Raw genomic sequence first — 20,394 nt, forward strand, 5'->3', positions numbered from 1 at the left:
CCCTCTCGAAATATATTTCTAGATAGGTGCACGAGATGGAACGTAGTTTTCCTTTCCTCAGGTCTTTTGCCCTCCCCCCCCAATAATCAAAGAGTATGCGCACACCCACTTGGGATCATTGCAAAAAGAGACTTGGACGTAGTAGAAAGTTTGGCCGAGAGATGGCTCTCCATGCTATTTTAGTTTCAAAGACGTATTTTGCTGAACTGCAAGAATGACGAATGACGTCAATTAGCTATCTGTGGTTGTGGTTGAAGCTTGGATGGTAATGGCGTTAGGAATTATGGAGAAGTGTGTTTGTTTGTGCCTTTTAATTGTGATTAATTTTGGAGTATTTTCGTCATCTTTGAAGAGACCAGGTAAGTTAAATATAAAATTTTAACATGAAAGTTTTCCCAGTGCAAAATGATAACGCAGCGAAGAAGACCCCCAAGTGCGACCAACTCTATTATTCTGAGCAACAAGTACAAGTGTTGCATGATGTTACGAGATAGAAGTTTTGTGCGTGTGTAACTGCACTTAGCTTGTTATAGCCAATATTGGCATGTTTTCCAGATTTGATAATATGACTTATTATCCCTTCAAGTGAAAGTGAACCCAGAATTTCACTCTAAACTTTAAACTGCAGTTGTTTATTTTTGGTTGAAAGTTGTCTGTTGTCGTTTGAGAGGGTGGGCAGTGACTTTTTTTTTGTGGATCATGCATCTTAGGAGTTTCGTTGTTTTGTGTTTAAAATGCGTTGAAGCATTTTTGCATCTATCTAAGTACATAATGACGTTGTTTAGTTCGATTCCTCCAATTTAGTTCCAAGTTTATGATGACTACAATTTTGAAAAATAATTTATTTCTAATTACACATTTTCTTGAAAGGCGCAGAGATGACGTATATATACACACCATACTTGAGATTTCAGGGACATTTTTCTGTTATTTTGTTTCTAATATAGGTGGATCTAGTTATTTGCTAGTACCCACCTCGAACCTGGTTTAATTCCCCTCAATGACAAGTGAAGCAAGCAAAAGTTTTAAATACTGCGACGTTTCAATTTTTTTTTCGCCTTATTTGTTCCACAGAGAAGGCCAGACGTATACTTCCACTCAATTATACACATGCATTCCTAACATACGTTAATGTATGAAACACAGATTACATAATATTACACACACAAGACATTCATCAACATAGATAACCTTACAACGTACAACATATAAATTAACTTGTCTGTGATCTTGCTGCTCAGTAAATTTAAGAAAGCAATTTTTTTTAGACTAGCCTATTTGGATAGTATGTTCACACACTAGGCATTCTATATGTTTTTTCAGGAATTTGCTAATGTAAATGAGAGAGAATCTACCCATTTTAAGAAGTTTTGTACAGTTCATTCACTTCAGAATCAGGCATTCTGTTTATTACAAGCCATTCTTTACCAAATCCTAATACTTTACTTTAAAATTTGTCTTATGTCATTGTCCATCAATAACTTTTAATAACCTTCAGATATTGCCATTTCAGAGCTCCCCCTCCTAGTAGATGTTAATACTTCCTAAGTAGTATACAGAGTTTTAGTCCCAGTTAACCTATCATGAATACCGTGAATTAAAGAAACTGTGCCAAACTTTATCATATTGCAAACTGCATTGCACAACCATCCTTTAAGAGCCAAGGCCCGCTGAGAAGCTTGTCAATGGGCGACCTTTGGTCAGTGCAACAGTCCCATCACCACCGTTACCTTACTTTCTAGATCAGAGTCCGTATGGTAGCCCTTGACTTGCATAATATACCGGTAATTACAAATTTTGATCCGATTTGGACCCATTAGAAAAAATAAATGAGTGAAGGAGTGATTTGGAGAGAAATTCTAACACAATACTTGTAGTAGTAAGTCTTCTAGTTTTCTTCTGCAGAATTGTTGCACACTAATCTTCTGAAAAAAGAATATAAAGCAGTGCTTCATAACATTGGGGAGTATGCAGGGTATGGTATCCTCCCAGCTAGCAAAATGTTTGGAAAGTATCCCCCATGTTAAACCATAGGAGCATGCCCTCAGCTAACATTTTCCACTTCAGGCACTGGTTATGAGTTATGACAAGTTCCCTTTTGAGACGAATAGTGATCGGTTTTTGTAGTTTGAGGAAATTAATTATTCTCAATTCCCTGCCATCAGTGGCCAGCGTAGGGTACAGCAAAACTAGGCATATTGGGATTAGATGCAAATAATGCAAGAATATGTTACTTCATTAGTCCAAAGTTGCATTCCGCAAGCTTTTTGTATTTCAGTTTGTCTTATTTTGGTCTTTTCTTTATTTTTTGGTTAATTGTGATGTTGAGAATGAATGATGATTAAATTAAAGTGATAGAGAAATGCCTGTGCCTGGGAACCAAGCTGGAATGTATGATGTGAAGATCGTGAGTTGTGCCGAGGTGGTATGCCATGAGGTTCTTGAAGTTCATTCTTTCACATGAGGTTTGTTCCATGAGAATCATCTGGAACTGATGCAACTGGGTGTAACATAGCAGCACAAGTTTGCTTGACAAGCTTTAATTTTATTTTGTTAGATTTAGAGCTGATAGCAATATCTGACGTGATCTTTCACTATTTTAGTGTGCATACAATCAGTTTTTACTAATAAAAGCAGCAAAAGTGCTTCGAGATGGCAGGTTTTTACTTACGCGGGCCATACTTTGTCGGAGGCTAGATAAAGGCAGACTCATGGTCACCAAAGAAATTCTGCTTCTTTGGCCTTTTCCTTCAAATGTTCCTTGTATGATGGAATTTAGTTCATCAACAGTATCTGGTATCAGCATACAATGTTAATTTGACATTATTTGCTGACTAGTTCTTTTAACCATACTTAATCTAATAAGTATAGTTAAAATCACTAGAGAATTATTAGTTACTGATGTGTTTCTCTGTACAAAACATTAGCAAGCATTTTGAAAATTCACATTTTCACAATTTTGGTTTGATCTCCATGATTTGATTCAGTTTTTGATTGGTTGGAAGATGCCAGAGATAGCATTTTTGACATTAATACGTGATAGTGTACAAAAGACGAGGAATAAACTTGTAAAATTTGAAATACAACCACCTAGATTAGATAACAAGTAAATTCCTTAAAGATCCTTTTACAATCAGACAGTCAGGCCAAACATGTGCTGCTGATAAGATGTATTTTTGTCATGAAGAAGTGCAGACAGTACTTGAAATTTGTAAATATGCTTATCGTAAAACAAGCATTGCATTGACCGGCTGTCCCCTTATGATAATGGAGAAGTGATCAGTGTCCCAGTTTGTTAACATGCTATACAATGAACGGTACCTATTCGATCTCAGCAGAACACCTCTCACGCGTTTATTTAGTCATTTTTTACATTCGTACTTACCTATTCTGCATTGCGAAAGATTTTTTAAAGGTGTAATTTTGCTTTTTTGACTAAAGTAACTTCAATTTTCACATTAAGAGTAATTATTGTTCTTCCTTTTTTCGTTTGCTTAACACACAATATGGCGGTCACAGCTTGAGTTGTGTGGTGGATCATGAGGGTATGCAGTTTTTCCAACCTTCGTAACCAAAGAAATACCTGATTAGCCCCACAAACCATTTCCAGCAAGGTTAGGTTAGGTTCTGTTAGGTTAGGCAAGCATACTTAAAATTTTGTTCGTAAAACAATGCGAAACAGCTTTTTTTTTTTTTAAAAAAAAAATTCAACTTGCATCACCATCACTTCTTGCAAAACAACGGCATGGTTGGAAACACTGACAGGGAATTGCATCATGTAATGTACGGAACATCCAGTTCACGTAAAGCAACGGTAATTGTACGTCGGAGAGATATTTTTGTTAAAAAATACATGAATTCTCGGTCAAATAGATTACATGATGGAAGAAAATACATCCACGAACTTTCAGAATGCTACAGAAACTCATTTCTGTAAGTAGTTTCTTCTGTATAAATGAGGAAATCCGTTTTGCGGAGATTGAGTAGTTACCCAATGAACAGTATAGCTTTCTTTTGTGCACCATTGAGTAAAATATCATTTGCACAATGCTGATGTACTTGCATCACCACTTTATGAAGCAAGGTCATTGGCTTTGTCCCATACCGTCAGAGCTAGGATTATATTAACTACTGGTTAGGACACAAAAATATAAAATTGCATGGAATACAGTTTTGTATTGTATTTTTATGAAGATGACTTTGTTGGGCATACTCTGTGAGAGACTCACAATAGCCTGTGAGCTTTGAAGCAGGTTGGACAAACTGTGGGACCTAGAATGATAAATTTTCATTATTATCTTGTTTGTTTTCACACCCTCCAACATACATGTCTTCTGTCATGGCAAAAAGTGGATTTAGTTATCCCTACAATGGTTATAATATCTTTGGTAACAGTTTGTTATATTGGAGACACATTTCTTCATTTTTACAAAAGAAACTACTTAGCGGAAATGAGTTTCTCTAAGGTTTCCAACGTTCGTCGAGGTATTTTCTTTGATCGTGGAATCTATTTGACCTGGAAATCATATATTTTTCAAGAGAAATATCTCACCGAAGCTCAAGTGCCATTGCTTTCGCTATGTGAACCAGATGCTTCATACGTTTGATGATGTAACCCTCTGTCAGTAGTGTTTCCTACCCCCCTTTTCTTTTAACTATGCTTGCCTAACCGAACCTTATCGGAAATGGTTCGTGGGGCTATCTGTCAGCTACCCGTGCATAATGTACAATTTGCACACGTGACGAACATGATAGTACGTATTTTTCGGTGAAGAAGGTTGGAAACACTGCATACTTACAACGGTAGTCAACCTGTGCCCACCATATTGTGTGTTACGGAAGCAAAAAAAGGAATAAGAAAAACTACTCTATGTGAAAAATTGTGTTTTGTTTTCGTGTAAAAAGCATAATGGCACCTTGAACTATGTTCCGCGATACACAATTGGTAAGTACGAACCATGCGAAACACAAAATATCCGATTTTAATGTGTCACCGATATAACGAACTGTTACCCATATCTTTACCTTATACAGGAACGTTTGTGCTAGCTGTATGCATTTACATTAATTTGTGCAAGACATGAACATTCCCAAGGTACCTTTATGTTTGTTATGGCCGACCCTAATGGCAGAGTGGTTAGCCCAGCATGCTATGGCACCAGGGATCCTGGGTTTGAATCCGGGCCTGGACATGTGTGTTTTTTGTGAGTGTCCATCAGTTTCATCACATCCTCGTCTTCACGATTAACCAAATGTGGCAGAAAAACAACGTAATATAAGCAATGAATCAAATGATTCTTACTAACAGATAAAATGCATTTTAAATCTAAGTTAAATAATCTTTGAGGACCAATTCCTACCAAGCAGCCTTTTTGTTGGGTGTTGCATTGTCATTGACATCTAGTTGTGTCACTATACTTACTCTGTTTCGAATTAGTTCCCAGTTGTCATGATGGGGAGTAAAACTTATAAAAAGATTGGGGTTCTTATCTTGAATCAAACCAGGCATATTTCCACTAACCATTGTTTTTAGATATTGAACAAACCTGGATGGCAGTAAACCATGTTGACTTTCTGGACTCAGAAAAGTACAGGATAACTCTGAATTGAACTTATATTCCTTCTGCAAGTTAACAGATTGCAGACTTCTACCTCACCACAGTGAGTGAGTGTTCAGAACTCTTAATCTTGCCAACAGAGTTGAGATGAGTTGGAATTCATGTAGTTAACGCAACTTAACAATGTTTTGAGTCCTTTTTTTTTTTTAGTAACTATTAGTGTGGTTATAATGCAATTTTTTTCCTGATGACTTACCAAGTGTGTTGTGGTAAACAGTATAGGCTTAGTTTACATGAGGCATGAAACTTGTTTGTCTTACATTAGTTGATGTGAGATTAGTTTTATGAATTGATTGTTGGGTAGGCGTTTGTTCTGGAAAGGGACTCCGGTACAGAACCTGGGTTGGATGAGGATAGGGAGTGAAGTGGGGAAGGAATATGTAGTACTGGTTTAACCTAAGTAGAGTAATCCTTGAAACTTCAGGGAACAGGGGGTTGCCTGGGATGCGTCAGGACGGCTTGAGAGAAAAGAGGGTTCAGATTGCGTATTGTAAGGTTTGTGTAATTTCTTTTAGGTATTTCGATGTCGGTTGTTCTGGTGACGATGCCGTCTGGTTCTGCAGCCTTACTGATCTACTTGGCTCAATTCCAAGTCTCTGTGAAGTGTGAGGTTGAAGTAATGGAAGTTGGTCTCGTAATGAGTTGTATTTTCCCAACTTACCAGCTGATACCGCATCTGCCAGATCATTTAAGGTGTTGTAGTGCTCTGACCGAAGGAGGTGGTATGTTTCATAGTTTGGAAACTCCATTTCTGGGGTGTGTTATCTCCGTGTCAGGTGTGGGGCACTGGTAGAGCCTATGTTCCATTGAATCTACCATGTCGGAGAGTACTCTCCTTGCCTTTTGGTTAAATCTAGCCCAATGTTGGCTGTAGGGCCCGTGGCCAGTTAGAAAGTGAATAAGGTTGTACATGTGACATCGCCAATCTTTCTTGTTAGTTCAAGAAGAAGTTGTCAAGTCTTCTCCCCACTGTAGCTTGTCCATTCTTCCTGAGTATACAGTATATCCAACAGTTGGTTATCTGTGTGAAGTCCAAGACATGATTGTTTGAAATAGCGCAATGTGCAGCCACCATTTAAATCAGTGAAATTATAATTAATTCAGTTTTAATTGTGGCAACCAAGGCAAAGAAGAGAAAGTGATGTCAGGGTAAGAGGAAAGCAGTTAATTTTTGTCAGTACTAAGGAAAGTATTTTGATGGTAGATTTGTAAAGAACAATAGCAAGGAGCCACTTCTTCTTTTTGCATATCTTGACAGGCTGTTGCCTTTGTTTATGATTGCCTTTTATCTGCTTCCCATACTTCCATTTCAGTAATGTAATTTTTGCTATTTCTTTCAACAATACAAACCTCTTTTTCATTTTCACCCAAAGATGAACTCTGGAACTCTACAGCTCTTTGTGCGCTAGGTCATTGATAATTCTTGAACAGTAGAAATAACAAAAAAAGATGATGATTATCATTATTATACAATAATAACTATTATATGCTAATATAATTACTTTTTTTTTCTTCCAAAAATTCATTCCTCTTATTATATCCTTGAGGAGACTTTTCTGAATGAGTGAACGGATATCCAGCACAACTGTTTTCATTGTCTTTAAATTTCATCCAGGTAGTGCATTGGAATGTATATTTATTCTATTTTGTTATTAATTCATACATACTCCGTTGAAGAAAAAATCTCTACAAGTTAGGGATAAATTTTAGCCTTAAAGTTCGTTGTGTGACCTCTCACATGAAAACTCTTAATTTTTGGAATTTTGCAAGAGCTGTAGAATTATTCTTTCTTTTCTAAAATTGTAGAATATAACAGCATAACCTGGTTTCTGTATTTTACACATTTCTTTAGATCTAACACATTTTTTAGTTTGGTTATTCATTTTGAGCACTCACTGAACTTCATATTGATATTATTAACAATAAAAATAAGGTGTTTTTTTGCAACGTGATATGAAGGATGCCAATTTCTAAAGGGGATTGAAAGACCTGTTCGAACCCCTTCCTCAACGAAAATCCGAATATAATATCAAACAAACTTTTCAAACTATTCGACTTTCTGTCCTAACAAAATAGCTCTTACATGCATTTCTTTTCATATGCCACTAGAGTGTGCTTCTTCAAGGGAACACTACTTACTGTCATCCCCTTCAAGAGCAAGCAACCACCCTTTATAATTCTCACTTTTCATCCATTCTGAGCAAAATTTTTGTGAATATTGAGTTGTAGGCATTTTCTCTTGGACGCATGTTCACGATATTACAGAAAACACAACACAAAAACGGAATACAAGGATCTTCAAAAGACAACCGCAAAATACAGAAAGAGGCAAGGCTATGTTTCAGTCAAGTGTCCTGGCGATGGAACTTTATTACAGGGGGAAGAGTTGCATCACATTGTGACAGGGGGCTTTTCCTCCAAACTTGGGACACTGCTTTCAGTCAATTCGTTAATTTTGTTATCTTTTTAATTGTAATCTGACTTACCTGTCAGTTAAGTGTATGAACTAAAACTAAGCATTGTTGAACTTTTAATGATATCGTTCTTTACTTATGTTATTAGTGATGGTAAACAACTATAGTTTTACTTGTGCTTACCGAAACGTGATTGTTGTGCGGAGTGGGAAAAGGGAATTTGGCTAGAGTTATGAGACATCTGGTTTTTCACGGACATGTCCTACATTTTGAGCGTCGCATAATATTAATTAAATTAGAAAAATACGTGTTTCAGTTGAACAAAGACAAATCATGCAAGTTACAAGCCTATGGACTACACTCCCAAACTCAAAAGTGAAATTTATTTTGGTTCTGTCATTGCCCAAAAAGAGAAAATAAAAGTTTGTCCTGCTAGAACAAAAATGGAGCAATTAATGAACAAAGTTTTGGGGCCACCTTCTGATGATGTCACAGTCCAGTGCCTGAGCGGAATTTCTTGCCTTGGGAGTTTATACTGATGGAAGGTGTGTCCCATTCTTATTCAATACTTGGATTGTAATGCAGGGGATATAGAGAACAAAGTTATTGAACTAATACTACCCCAGATGAAACTTCTGGAACCATTTCAAGTTACGGTAATTGCCGAACATGTACATGTTGGGAGAGTTCTTTCATTACCATCAGCACGAGAGAAATATTTTTCTTGTAAAGGTATGTAGAAAGATGGGTACTGGTGCAGTACAATTCCAAAGAGTTTGACTGTTCAGTCTCTCATAAATTTTGAGATAAAATGGCTCCTGTGACAAGTACCAGTTAAAGCATGTAGTATGATGTGCATTATTTATTATTGATTACAAGAAGTTTTGTCTTCAGTAATTCGTTAAGAAATCATATATTTTTTTTTAAAAAAACTGAAAAGTACCTATTTAAAATTACTTTCTAACGTGTTCTAGAAATGTCTATTATTTATTGGGAATGTCTTGTGTCTTACATTTTGGAACATTATGTCCTACTTTTCCCTAATAGCGATCTGGTTAACCTAAATTTGGCTTGGAAAATTACTTTATGAAAAGGGCTAGATTTGGAGCTAAATTTACCCTTGTGAAGCTAAAAAGCTTTCGGCTCCAAAAGATCTAAATTGGCAACAGTGCATGCAATGTGTGGCCTTTAGCCAGGCAGGGGGCTGAGCCCCTGATATTAAGTAAAACTATCTTGTATTATTTGTTTGCAGTGAACAGTAAAATGTAGGCAGGAGATGATATTTTGCCCACAACTTGGTGAAGGATAAATAACTTAATGACACCCTCCCCCACAATTTATCTTCATTTAATGCTGTTAAACTTTTGAAAAATTTACATGTTTTACAAAGCCCCCCCCCCCCGGATAATCAGTGAGCCCCCTCTGGAAATCAATTGTAGCTAAGGGCCTCTGCTTCATGTTAACTGTGGCTCTCATTGTTGGTTGTTTCCAAACTGAAATTTCAGCCTAAATAATGAAATTAAGTGCTTCAAGAGCAGCACTGAATTATAAACGTATTTAGAAATTTGACAACATTTCTGCAGGGGCCGCGATCCGGCGAACACCTCCGTGGGTACGCCAATGGTAGTAACTAAACTTGGATCAGCTGATGCTTTGTTCTGCATGAGGAAGCGTAGCGTGGCCTTCACTTTATGCAAATGGGGCGAATTTGAGCCTTGCAGTTTCCCCAATCCGGAAAGTAAACACTGTGGAAGCATTGACCAACCTCCATGACGTAGGTATACGAGGACCCTTGAAATGCGTGAGGCGGCCATTAACTTGGCTCAAGAAAGGAAGAAACTACTTACAGAGGAATTGTTTGTTCCCTTGACCGTGGTTTATGCCGTCTCAACAGGGTTCCTTCGTGTGTAACGGCAGGATTTGCATTGCAAAGCGCAATAGGGTAGTCACCTGCGAACTGTCCAGCCTTTTTGTATGCTATTTCTGATGGCTTGGACATCCCTGATAATCATTGTTAGCCATCAGAAATATGCACAAGGCTTTTGTGCATTATGGCCAGAAATATTGACATTGATAAAAGGGTTTTCATGTAACTGTGAATAATATAGTGGTCGTAGAATGAAATGTCAAGCTGTGTGCTCATAGGGCGGAAATGAGATCACAACATTGACAGCATGGCTAAAAATATATCCTCTCATAAAGAAGGTATGATGCATCAAAAGTAACTTCGTTCGCACAGTTTTATTTGAATATTTATTATAACACTAAGATAAATCCGCTCAACCAGAGCATTTATAGTTTGAGGTCTGGTAACACTGGTGGTGTGCCCAGAAATTTCGTAAGCGAGAAGGGGGGCCGTCTGGTTTCTTTTTTGCTTAGTGAAAGGTGTGCTTTATAATTTTTATTTGGTGGGGAAGGTTCCCCACTAACTCTCCTGGACGCGCCAATTTAATGTTGCCGCTTCTTGCCCAAGCGGTAAGCCTAATTGATTGTTTGATCGCAAGTTCCTTCGTAGGTAAACGCGCCAACAGAGGGTCACTGCCATAAAGGCAGTTCCCGCGCCAGCTGAAACAGCGTCTTCACTATAGTACCCACCATTGGCGCACTCAGGACTTCTAACTGCTGTGGGACATTTTGATTACTGTTGTGAACAGTAAAGTTGATAGATGTGTTGCCCCATTTTCTTCTGGACAATTATGTACACTCCTGTTCCGATAAAGTGGCACATTCTTCAACAGGTCAACCCTATAAAGTTGCCTCTCGATGTGAACAGTAGTGTAGAAAGGTGTTTGGGGGATTCGGACCTCCCATGACACTCGTAAACCTTCTGGGCTGGGCACACCGCTGGATTCGTATATTCGCCAAAGGTTTAACCAGAATCTTTCATCTGGTTGGGCGTAAGTTGGTGTTTAGGGGGATGTAAGTGAAATTTAGAGCCCAAATGACCATAAATTGAGCCTTTGTGAAAACGTTTAGGGAATGTTGATGAAATTTTGTTGTGTGTGTGTAGAGATATCGCCGATGTGCGCAGAGGGGATTTGCCACTAGGCTATCCGTGAAGGGGCAGGAGTGACAAAAGATCATCAACGATTCCTTAACCTTTTACTTGCTTATATCATGAAGGAAGGAGTTTTTAGTCTTTAAAAACTTTTTACATCATGACCCTATTTTCAGTACTGTATTATAACCAGAGTGCAAGCTGAATATTTTAAAGCTTACAAGTGTTATTAATACAGAGCATGCAATTAGTGGAGGTGAAGCACCATGATAACAAAAGTTTATTGATTGATTTGGTTTATTTTACTTCGCTTTTCTGCCACTTTTGGCTAATCGTGATATGATGAAATTGATGAAGGAGGACAAAGAAGCCCATGCTCAGGCTGAGATTCGAACCCTGGACCTCTGGCATCGTAGCACGCTGCACCACTTTGCCTCAGAGGCCGACTTAACAACAAAACTGTTAATAATAATGTCAGCAGGGCTCAAAACATAGGATAGCTTGGGGGCCCGTTTATTTTAAAATCCCCCGTGCGCAATTGTGTGACTTCCGAGTTGGCCGTCCTGTTGGAAACGTCCGTATGTGGTCGCACACAAGTGCAATGAAAGTAATGGTGAACGTTGCAATCACAGTGCCCTCAGTGATAGTTATGGAGTTAGAATACAAGGCAGAAAGGTCAAACAATATGATTTAGTTAAGCACAATATGCGGGTTTGTGTGCTGGCCTCTTTATCCTTGCCAAGTTGTGTGGGAAACTTCTTAAAAGTTCCAAACAAAGGCCACGGAAGAATGTATAAATTAACGAACTTCCGCCACAAGGTGCAAGGCCGTACCTACTCTCGGGATAATTATCCTTTGCGAGAGGTAACAAGAGGAAGCCTCATTATGTGGGCCTTTGGGGTCGCTGAAAATTTGCAGCTATGTGTTTTACCTTCGTAATGGTAGGGTTTCTGTATTTTCTCCATCCTAAGGTGTAATCAACGGGCGTTATATATTGCAGACCCATTGAGTTTGTGCTGAAATAGGAAGACAGGCGGCGGAACGCTTTGAGGCGAGCGTCATTGAAGTGCTGGCACCACCCAAGGTTATGGGTTTGAGTCGGGCCGTGGACGTTTCTCTGTGTGACCCTTCTTTATTCTCATCGTTGCAACCAGACTAAATAGACAGAAAAGAAGTGAACGAATTAGGTTATTTGACGTCGCTTTTCTGCCAAGTTTTGCTAATCGCGGCGATGGGGATGAGTGGAGATAGATGACATTGATGAAAGGACAATCGCAAACATACATCTTCGACAAAACACATACTCTCACAGAGGATTATACTGGTCGTGAGTACAGCGATACATTGTTTATATCTCACTCGGCCGCCATCCGCACTCCTGACCTAAACTCACGGCCATGAAATTAGGCGGGTGGCTGAAGTTTGCGCAGTTGCCACGTCGAAGCACAACCCCGTGGTTTAGTAGAATGAAAGATATCGTTGTAGAGTTGTTTTTTTTGTAATCCATGTGATAGAAACGAACTTTCAATTCACACGATCACTAGCTCTGTATCGAATGGGACTCGAAAATGCCCTGGAGAGTGGTCGGTCTGATGCTCGAACTAGGCAACGCAGCCCTGTTGACGTTGCCACACGGTGCGCGGGAACCAGATACTTTTGTTCAGTTTTCGCTTTGGTCTTTCGATGTGTGGCACCCGCGCAATTTTGCCCAACCGCCTATTTTCATGGCCATGCGTTTACGGATCGGCGGTTTTGATTGGTTATGCTATGGAAATATGCCATAAGATTTTTCACTTCACAGTATCATTTTTGGCCATAGCCTAAGCTTTCGTCTTAAAGCGAGTGTTGTTTTTAAACCTTTAAACCTTATGCAAAATACAATAAAAATCCACAATTCTTCCCATCGTCGCGATTAACTGGGGGAATTGAAATGCGACCACGATACATATACCATTAAAAGAGTCCCCAGCAGCTTCAGCCCCGAACAAGCCACATTGGATGGCGGTCAGTCGCTGCAGAGCTAAATACTTATTTCCGGGCAATTGTGTTGAGATCCCCCCCTTTGGAAGCGCCAGAAGAGAAGAAGGGTTCTCTCGTTTTTCGCTCTGCGTGTGAAGTGACCCAATTGGCTATCGGTCCAAATAGCGAGCAGTTCACTCGGCTGTGGAGTTGGTTTTTTGTCTGCCCACGGACGGAGAAAGCTGCTAACAAACGGATTATTCACGCCGATACGTGGAGAGGTGACGTTTGCGGTTTTGCTGTTCGGCGCTTGTTGACGGGCTGAGTGATTTTACAAACCCTGGCACCGATGTACGGAAGTCGGCTTATCTACCGTGTCTGGCATCTGAACCTCTAGGGCTGATAATGGGTGACATTGAGTATTACCAATGTCGGTTGCATTTTGTCTTGCGGATATTGCGATAAGCCTTCAATTCATGACACACAAACATATGAGAGATATGTAATCACGGGTTAATATGGGGGAGGGGGAGACAAAACTAGAGAGTCACGGTGGCAAAGTTTCTCTCATCTCTTCTCTTTCCTTCTCTCGAAGGAAAGAAAGAGCAAGAAGGAAAGGGGAGAGTGAGAGGAAGAAAGAGAATAGAGAGAGAAAGACATAGTAAGGGTGGATTGATTGATTTAATTTTTTTTTGGATGCGTCGGCACGTATGCTCCCTTCGGTACAGTGTGTCCGAGAAGTCCCCTAGGTTTGAGTATCACAGAGAGCAATGTCAGTGTAATTTTAGTTTATTTTGTACACCTATAGTTCAGTCCTTATATATACGAACTATGCATCAAGTGGATCTGTATGTGCTCCATCGTGCTGTACACACAGGTGTGTGTGTCTGCATGTCCTGTTTGACATGTTGCGGACCATCTGAGGAGTTATCTTTCGAAAGGCTTCCTCCACACTTTCGCGCAATTCTTCATATCTCCGACGATGAGAGGCATGTTACTTGATTGTTCCCCACAATGAGTTGTCCGGGCTTGGTGGGGTCCATTTCAATGTAGATGGAGATGTTGGAGAACCACGCCCAATCCAGCGGCCTGGAAATTGTTAATTAAGAAAATCACGCACCTGAAGAGCAAAATGGGCTGGAGCCCCGTCCTGCTGTACCCACACACGTTCCATGATTCCCTTCTCTTGCAGCCGAGGTAAAAACCACGTTTGCAACATGTGTAAATAAGAATGTCCATTCACATAGTCGTCAAAAAAATGTGGTCCGAACAAGTATCGTGATGTCATCCCGGCCCATGTCTGTGACCATGAAAGCAGTGTTACCAATACCACAACTACCGGACCTCGTGGCTGAGTGGGTAGCACATCGCGCTGCGACGCCAGGGGTCCCGGGTTTGAATCCCGCTCGGGCATGGTTGTTTGTAAATGTCCATTCTTTAATTTCATCACTCATCCCCATCTTCGCAAATTAGTCAAGAGGCACAAACCGCGAAGTAAAATAAAACAAATCAATCAATCTAAACCAATACAACAACTAAAATTACACTGACATTGTTCTCTGTGATACTCAAACCTAGGAGTACGGGGACTTTTCGGACACCCTGTACAGACGGAATCAAATGAAATGTACTTCCCTTTTCCTACCAACTCAGAAGCGAGTTGGAAACTCTTCATTGCTCCTGTATAGATAAGAAAGTGGGGGAGGGCAGTAGCAGACAAGGCCAGCACGCAAACTTGTTTCCTGCAAGCTTTCTGTTGGAGTCTTGGCAGTTTGTGGAAGGATTTTGTGTTCCTAGCCACACCCCCCCCCCAGCCTCTCTCTCTCTTTGGATTGAGAAACAGGGTGCGACGATTATGCGATGAAATACGGTAATATATAACGATGAAGCTTTATTTGAAGATGATAATAATAATAATATCCCGTGGCGCAACAGTCCGTGAGGTCCAGGTCCTACCTACCGACTGCCGGCCTCACTTCCACCTGCCGAGGTGGGAATTATGGGGTGACGTGTGGTCAGCAAGACAAGTCTTCAGTCGTTGTAGGTTTCCATGACCGCGTCACGCTACTCATTTGTAGCTCCCCAATTTCCTCACGACGGTGGATGGCCACCGGTCCCATACACAAGACCAGGTGTCCCAGGTTTGAATCCCGGCCTGGGCATGGATGTTTCTGAGTGTCCATTCATCAATTTCATTATATCATCACTCTTCCCCATCTTCGCAAATTACCCAAAAGTGGCACAAAAAGCGAAGTGAAATAAAAGCAAATCAATCAATCAATTGTTAGGGCAGAACCATATATCACACAATACAGGTGAAATTGTTGTTGGTTGACGTAAATTTTTAATATGCCTAAACTCTTAAAATACTCTAATATCAGGTTTTCTGTTGCAATTATTATTTCAATTTTGAGGGCCTTCATGACCGAGTGCATTGCATACTGCTCTATGAAACCGGAAACCCTATGTTCTATTCATTGATTGATTTCCTTTATTTTAATTCTCTTCTGGTGCCACTTTTGGTTAAACGCGACGATGAGGATGGTCGATGAAATGATGAAATTAATGAAGCGACACTCGCAACGAACACAATGACAAGGCCGGTCATTAAGCAAGCTGTGCTAACCACTCTACCACGGAGGCCGGAATCCTTTTTAATGTATAGGAAAAATCGTTCTTTGACATGGAACTAAGAACAGTTAATATGCGTCACCTCGGAGTTATTATATTTTAAATTTCGAACAATCAATTGAGATTTATTCCTAACCATTCTTTTGCCTACATCAAAACTTCCACACAATAAGATCAATTACACTAAGGACAACAGCGTTAGAGTCTATGCAAACGATGATGACGGAAAAAAATTCACATGATTATAGTGGGGTGTAAGGGGTGTTTCTTCCACGTAGTGCACCCAATAGTCAACCTCACTTCCACGTAGTACACCCTGGACTGCGGACTAACGAGGCTCTGGCGACTGGCCCAATAGCCAGTATAATTTTGTTTGTGTTGTCCTGTGCTTTGTCCTTACTTGTGCTGAGTGCTCCTTTACAGCCTCAGCTTTAAACGAAAGTCAGAAGATTTTAATATTTTATGATTTTAGTTATGCAACGTTAGAGCTGTTATGTGTAACGATAAGGGGCTGGACCCCGTATAATGTGACGGGTGCAAAATAGCCTTGGTGCTTACGCACCCAAAATTTGAAATTCAAATCAAATCAGACATGATTATAGTGATGCATTACATCAGTGAAACATTAATTTTCGGTCATGATGGTGATAAATTGAAAAAAGCAGGGACACAATGACCGATTTATTCATTTATTTTATTTCGCTTTTCTTCCACTTTTGGGTAATGAAAGGTGTGTTAAGATGAAAGTTGTGAAAGGACAACTACAAACGTAGATGGATAGGACACAGTCTAAACCCCCACAGACCATTATGCTGACCTTATATCTAGACGCCAGATCCTCGTTAGTGTGCAAAATGCACTCCATGGTCACAATGACGTAAGCATTCGTAAAATTGATTTGTATATTTTGTTTTTATTATTATTATTATTATTATTATTATTATTATTTTCGAAAAACGCAAGCCAAACTATTGGGCATTGTGTGATATGCTCATTACTTCTCAGGAACACTCGCAGCCTTCAGCCAGTTTTATCCTTAAACAAAATTAGGATGTTAACAGACACCTCCAAGACAATATCCAAAGAATACTGTCACATACGCGAAATGTAAAAGATTTTTATTTTCTCGTTTCTACTACATCCCTGGGGAGTAAAAACGGCTGGAGCGTGATGCTGATCATTGACCTCCAAAATGGCCGAACTCGAGAATTTGCGGCGCCGTACTGACACATCCCCTAAATGTGCCTTCATGGCACGGTTCTATACGGACGAGGAACTTTACCTTACCTTTACTACTACTACTAACTACTCATGCCATGAATTTTTGTATTTTTGATCCTTCATTATGTCTCCATTGCTAACCTGGTTAATACCCAGTCACAACAGCGATTAGTCAATGCAATAAAATACGTCAAACTTTAATGAAACAGGTGTCGGCGCGCCCACACACACACGCATACACACACAAACACAAGGAGAAAGAGAGACAGAGAGAGAGGGGCGGGGGAATAGGAACATAAAATCCTTCCACAAACTGCCAAGACTCCAACAGAAATCTTGCTGGAAACAAGTTTGCGTGCTGGCCTTGTCTGCTATTGCCCTCCCCCACTTTCTTATCTATACAGGAGCAATGAAGAGTTTCCAACTCGCTTCTGAGTTGGTAGGAAAAGGGAAGTACATTTCATTTGATCCCGTCTGTACATACGGACAAATAGCCCATTATCAAAAATTCTTACCTAAAAATCTAAAAACGTTTGTTAAAACATTGTTGTTTAACAACGGGGATGACAAACAGTTCGGTAGATTACAAGTCTGCCCAAGGAAAGCATAATCGGCACATTCAATAAGAATATGCCGAACACTTAAAGTGACTTTACAAACGACACATTGGAGGGTCCAGCCCTTGCAGCAAGTGAACATGTGTGAGACGGTTGTGTCCAATTCGAAGCCGAGTTAAGATTATGAGGAATGGTACGAGGAATGCCAAGCACCAGCGGTAGTATTGATAGCGCGAACATTGTTCCCCCTTACTTCCTGCCACGTCTCAAGAACGGAACAGTGAAAACAATCTGAAGTCCCCAGCTGGTAAGAAGGTGGACGAGAATTTGCAGCAGCATCGACTGCTTCGTTCCCCTTCATGCTCACGCGACTAGGGACCCAGCAGAAGCGAACTTCAGCTCTGGCAGACAAGGATAAAAACCGTCGAAATATACGCTGCATTACATGATGTCTGGAATTCGGCGATTCTAGACTCTGGAGACTGGTGGAACCTGTGCACAAAGGGACTTTCTCCAGGGCGATCAGCAATATCCAATGCCTTGAGGACCGCATACAGTTCTGCCGTTCAGATGGAACGGGCAGGGTGTATGGCGAAACTGCAGCTTTGGAAGTCCACAACAACGGGACATCCCACTGATTCTACAGATTTGAACCCATCCGTATAAAACACATTAAAATTGTGCTACTGAGATCGTAGCTATACAGAAGGAGAGGAAGAGAAGAAGAAGAAAGCTCATTGGCGATATCCTATTGCTGTCGACCTTCATGGCGGACTGGAGGTTCGACACCTCTGGTCCCGGGTTCGAATCCTGGCCTGGGTATGGGCATTCTTTGCGAATGTACTTTCACTTAATGAATTTCAGCATATGTTCCTCATCGTCCGGATTAGCCAAAAGTGGATGAAAAGCGACGCTAAACAACAAAAACCAAGGAATGCGTTTTCAAGGAACGCAATTATGCATAAGCTGTGTCTCCTGCTGCTTTGGGGCTCCAGCTACGGGACGCGCACATGTTCGAATCTCCTGGGGGAATCTAACAACATTCTCATGAGATTTCGGCCTGTGTATGGGGCCGGTGGCCATCCACGATCGCGAGGAAATTGGAAAGCTAGGAATGAGCAGCGTAACCCGGGGTGGGAGTTCGTCGTGCTGACAACATGGCACTCCGCAGGTGGGAGTGAGACCGGCAGTCGGTAGGTAGGCCCAGATTCTCACGGTTCGTTGGCCAGGAGTTATTGTTATTATTTATTATTATTATGCATAGGCCAGTTCTCTTCTTAATGAGCTTTCTTCTTCTTCTCTTCCTCTCCTTCTGTATAGCTACGATCTCAGTTCTCTTCTTTTTCACGGTTTTATTTCAATTCTTCAACTCACGTTTAAGAAACAGATTCAATACAGTGATGGCCAATTTGTCTACTAATATCTTTGCCACCGACTGTACATAGTAGGAGGAAGATTTAAATAAGATCATGTATATCTCAACTGCATGTCTTCTATGGCGATAAGGACCTTTGTCTAGAGGTGCTTGTTTCCTTAGGTTGGGCGTAGCTAACCCTTTATTTGCGAAGTAAGCTGCCTACTGTGTAAAGTTAGTTATATAAGAGGCCGTCATAAATAACCAGCACAGATAACCTTGAGTTGAACTTTTAATTTTTTTTCTGTTCTTCTTACTCAAGTTTGAAGTGAAAAAGGTGGTGGCATGATTACAAAGCTAATAATTATGCACAGAATTTATTTTATTGTTATTTGGCGTATACTGGCTTGTACTTATTATGTGCTCAACTTCAGGCCCGCTCTGGTTAATGCACTTCATGTGTATTCAAGAGTTTTCAGGGGAAGGCAACTTGTTGCATTGGACTTAGGCCCCCTATTTAGGGGGCTGTAGTTCTGGACCTCCAGCGGAGAAAATTACTTTTAAAAAAGGCCACAGATTTTTTTTAATGAGATCTTTGAAGTTAAATGTTACAGATAATCATATGGCATTACTGCAACTTGGCCCAAAATTATAACTGGAATCATATATGGGAAGGAAGGAGGGCATGATGTTAACTCCAGCCCCAGTTCAGTGGCTAAAAGGGGCCTGTCATGCCATTGTTTATAGAAGATATGTTTGTTAGGATAATTGTATTATGGTGTCCAGTTTTTACCCTGAACAGGACTTGGTATGAGGAAGCAGAGCAGAGGGGGGGGGGGGGAGGATAAGGTATAAATTACCATCATGATGGATGGGCCTCTTTTAGGCTGTACATCCTTGCCTGATTGGACTAATTTGCTTGAAACTCGAAAGTTTATTCCCACGATGGCGTATAGTGGTAACGACGCATTGTAATCAAGTAGGAATAATCCCGGGTTCTATTCCCTGTGCAGGTACATAGTGGCTCGAATCCCACTTTAATTTGTAGGTCCAGTATCGATTAGGCTTTTCGTGCATAAAGTGGACTTGAAAACGAGCTCTAAAACCTATCTTAGCGTAATATTGTTGTCCGTGTGTGTACGTTTTCGTGAGCCAGAATAAACCGGAAAGATGCAGACCACTGTCAAGTGGTGTGATTTATGAACAACAATAAAATAAAATATTTGTGCAAAAATCTAGTAGTGTATTCAAAATCCTCATACTTCAGCCTTCAATCAGATCTCCTGCAAAGTCAGCGTAGATCGACATACGACAAAATAATATTCACCCGACGATATCACGACTCATCGTAGCGATTAGCCTAAAAGGGCAGAAAAACGATGTAAAATAACCAAATCATGCTGGGACCTACAGTTTCGTAGCGCGTTACGCTGAGGACTATACTACAAAGGGTGGCAAACTTAGGTTGTCAGCTGTTGACATTGCATTTTTGTGACATCACTGACCGTTATGCATTTGCAGCTTGGAAGCGAGTCATAACTCCCGATTCCACCAATCAGCAAGCGAGTCGCTGACGTCATCTTAACGCACCACCTATCGCAGCCTCTCCCGCTCACGATCTACACCGTTGGTAGGCTCGCCG

The 20,394-nt window shown here is 40.4% G+C and overlaps 1 protein-coding gene across 1 annotated transcript in view; it reads left to right on the forward strand.

Moving 5' to 3' along the window:
* Positions 1-208: 208 nt before the first annotated feature.
* l(1)G0289 (plexin domain containing lethal (1) G0289) overlaps positions 209-20,394 on the forward strand; it is a 104,027-nt gene continuing 83,841 nt past the window's right edge. The window contains exon 1 of the mRNA XM_083132176.1: positions 209-359. Coding sequence (XP_082988302.1) covers positions 263-359 — 97 coding nt within the window. The 5' untranslated portion in view covers positions 209-262. The remainder of the gene's footprint in view (positions 360-20,394) is intronic.

Source organism: Lepisma saccharinum, chromosome 12, assembly GCF_977018435.1.
Source record: "Lepisma saccharinum chromosome 12, izLepSacc3.1, whole genome shotgun sequence".
Lineage (NCBI taxonomy): Eukaryota > Metazoa > Arthropoda > Insecta > Zygentoma > Lepismatidae > Lepisma > Lepisma saccharinum.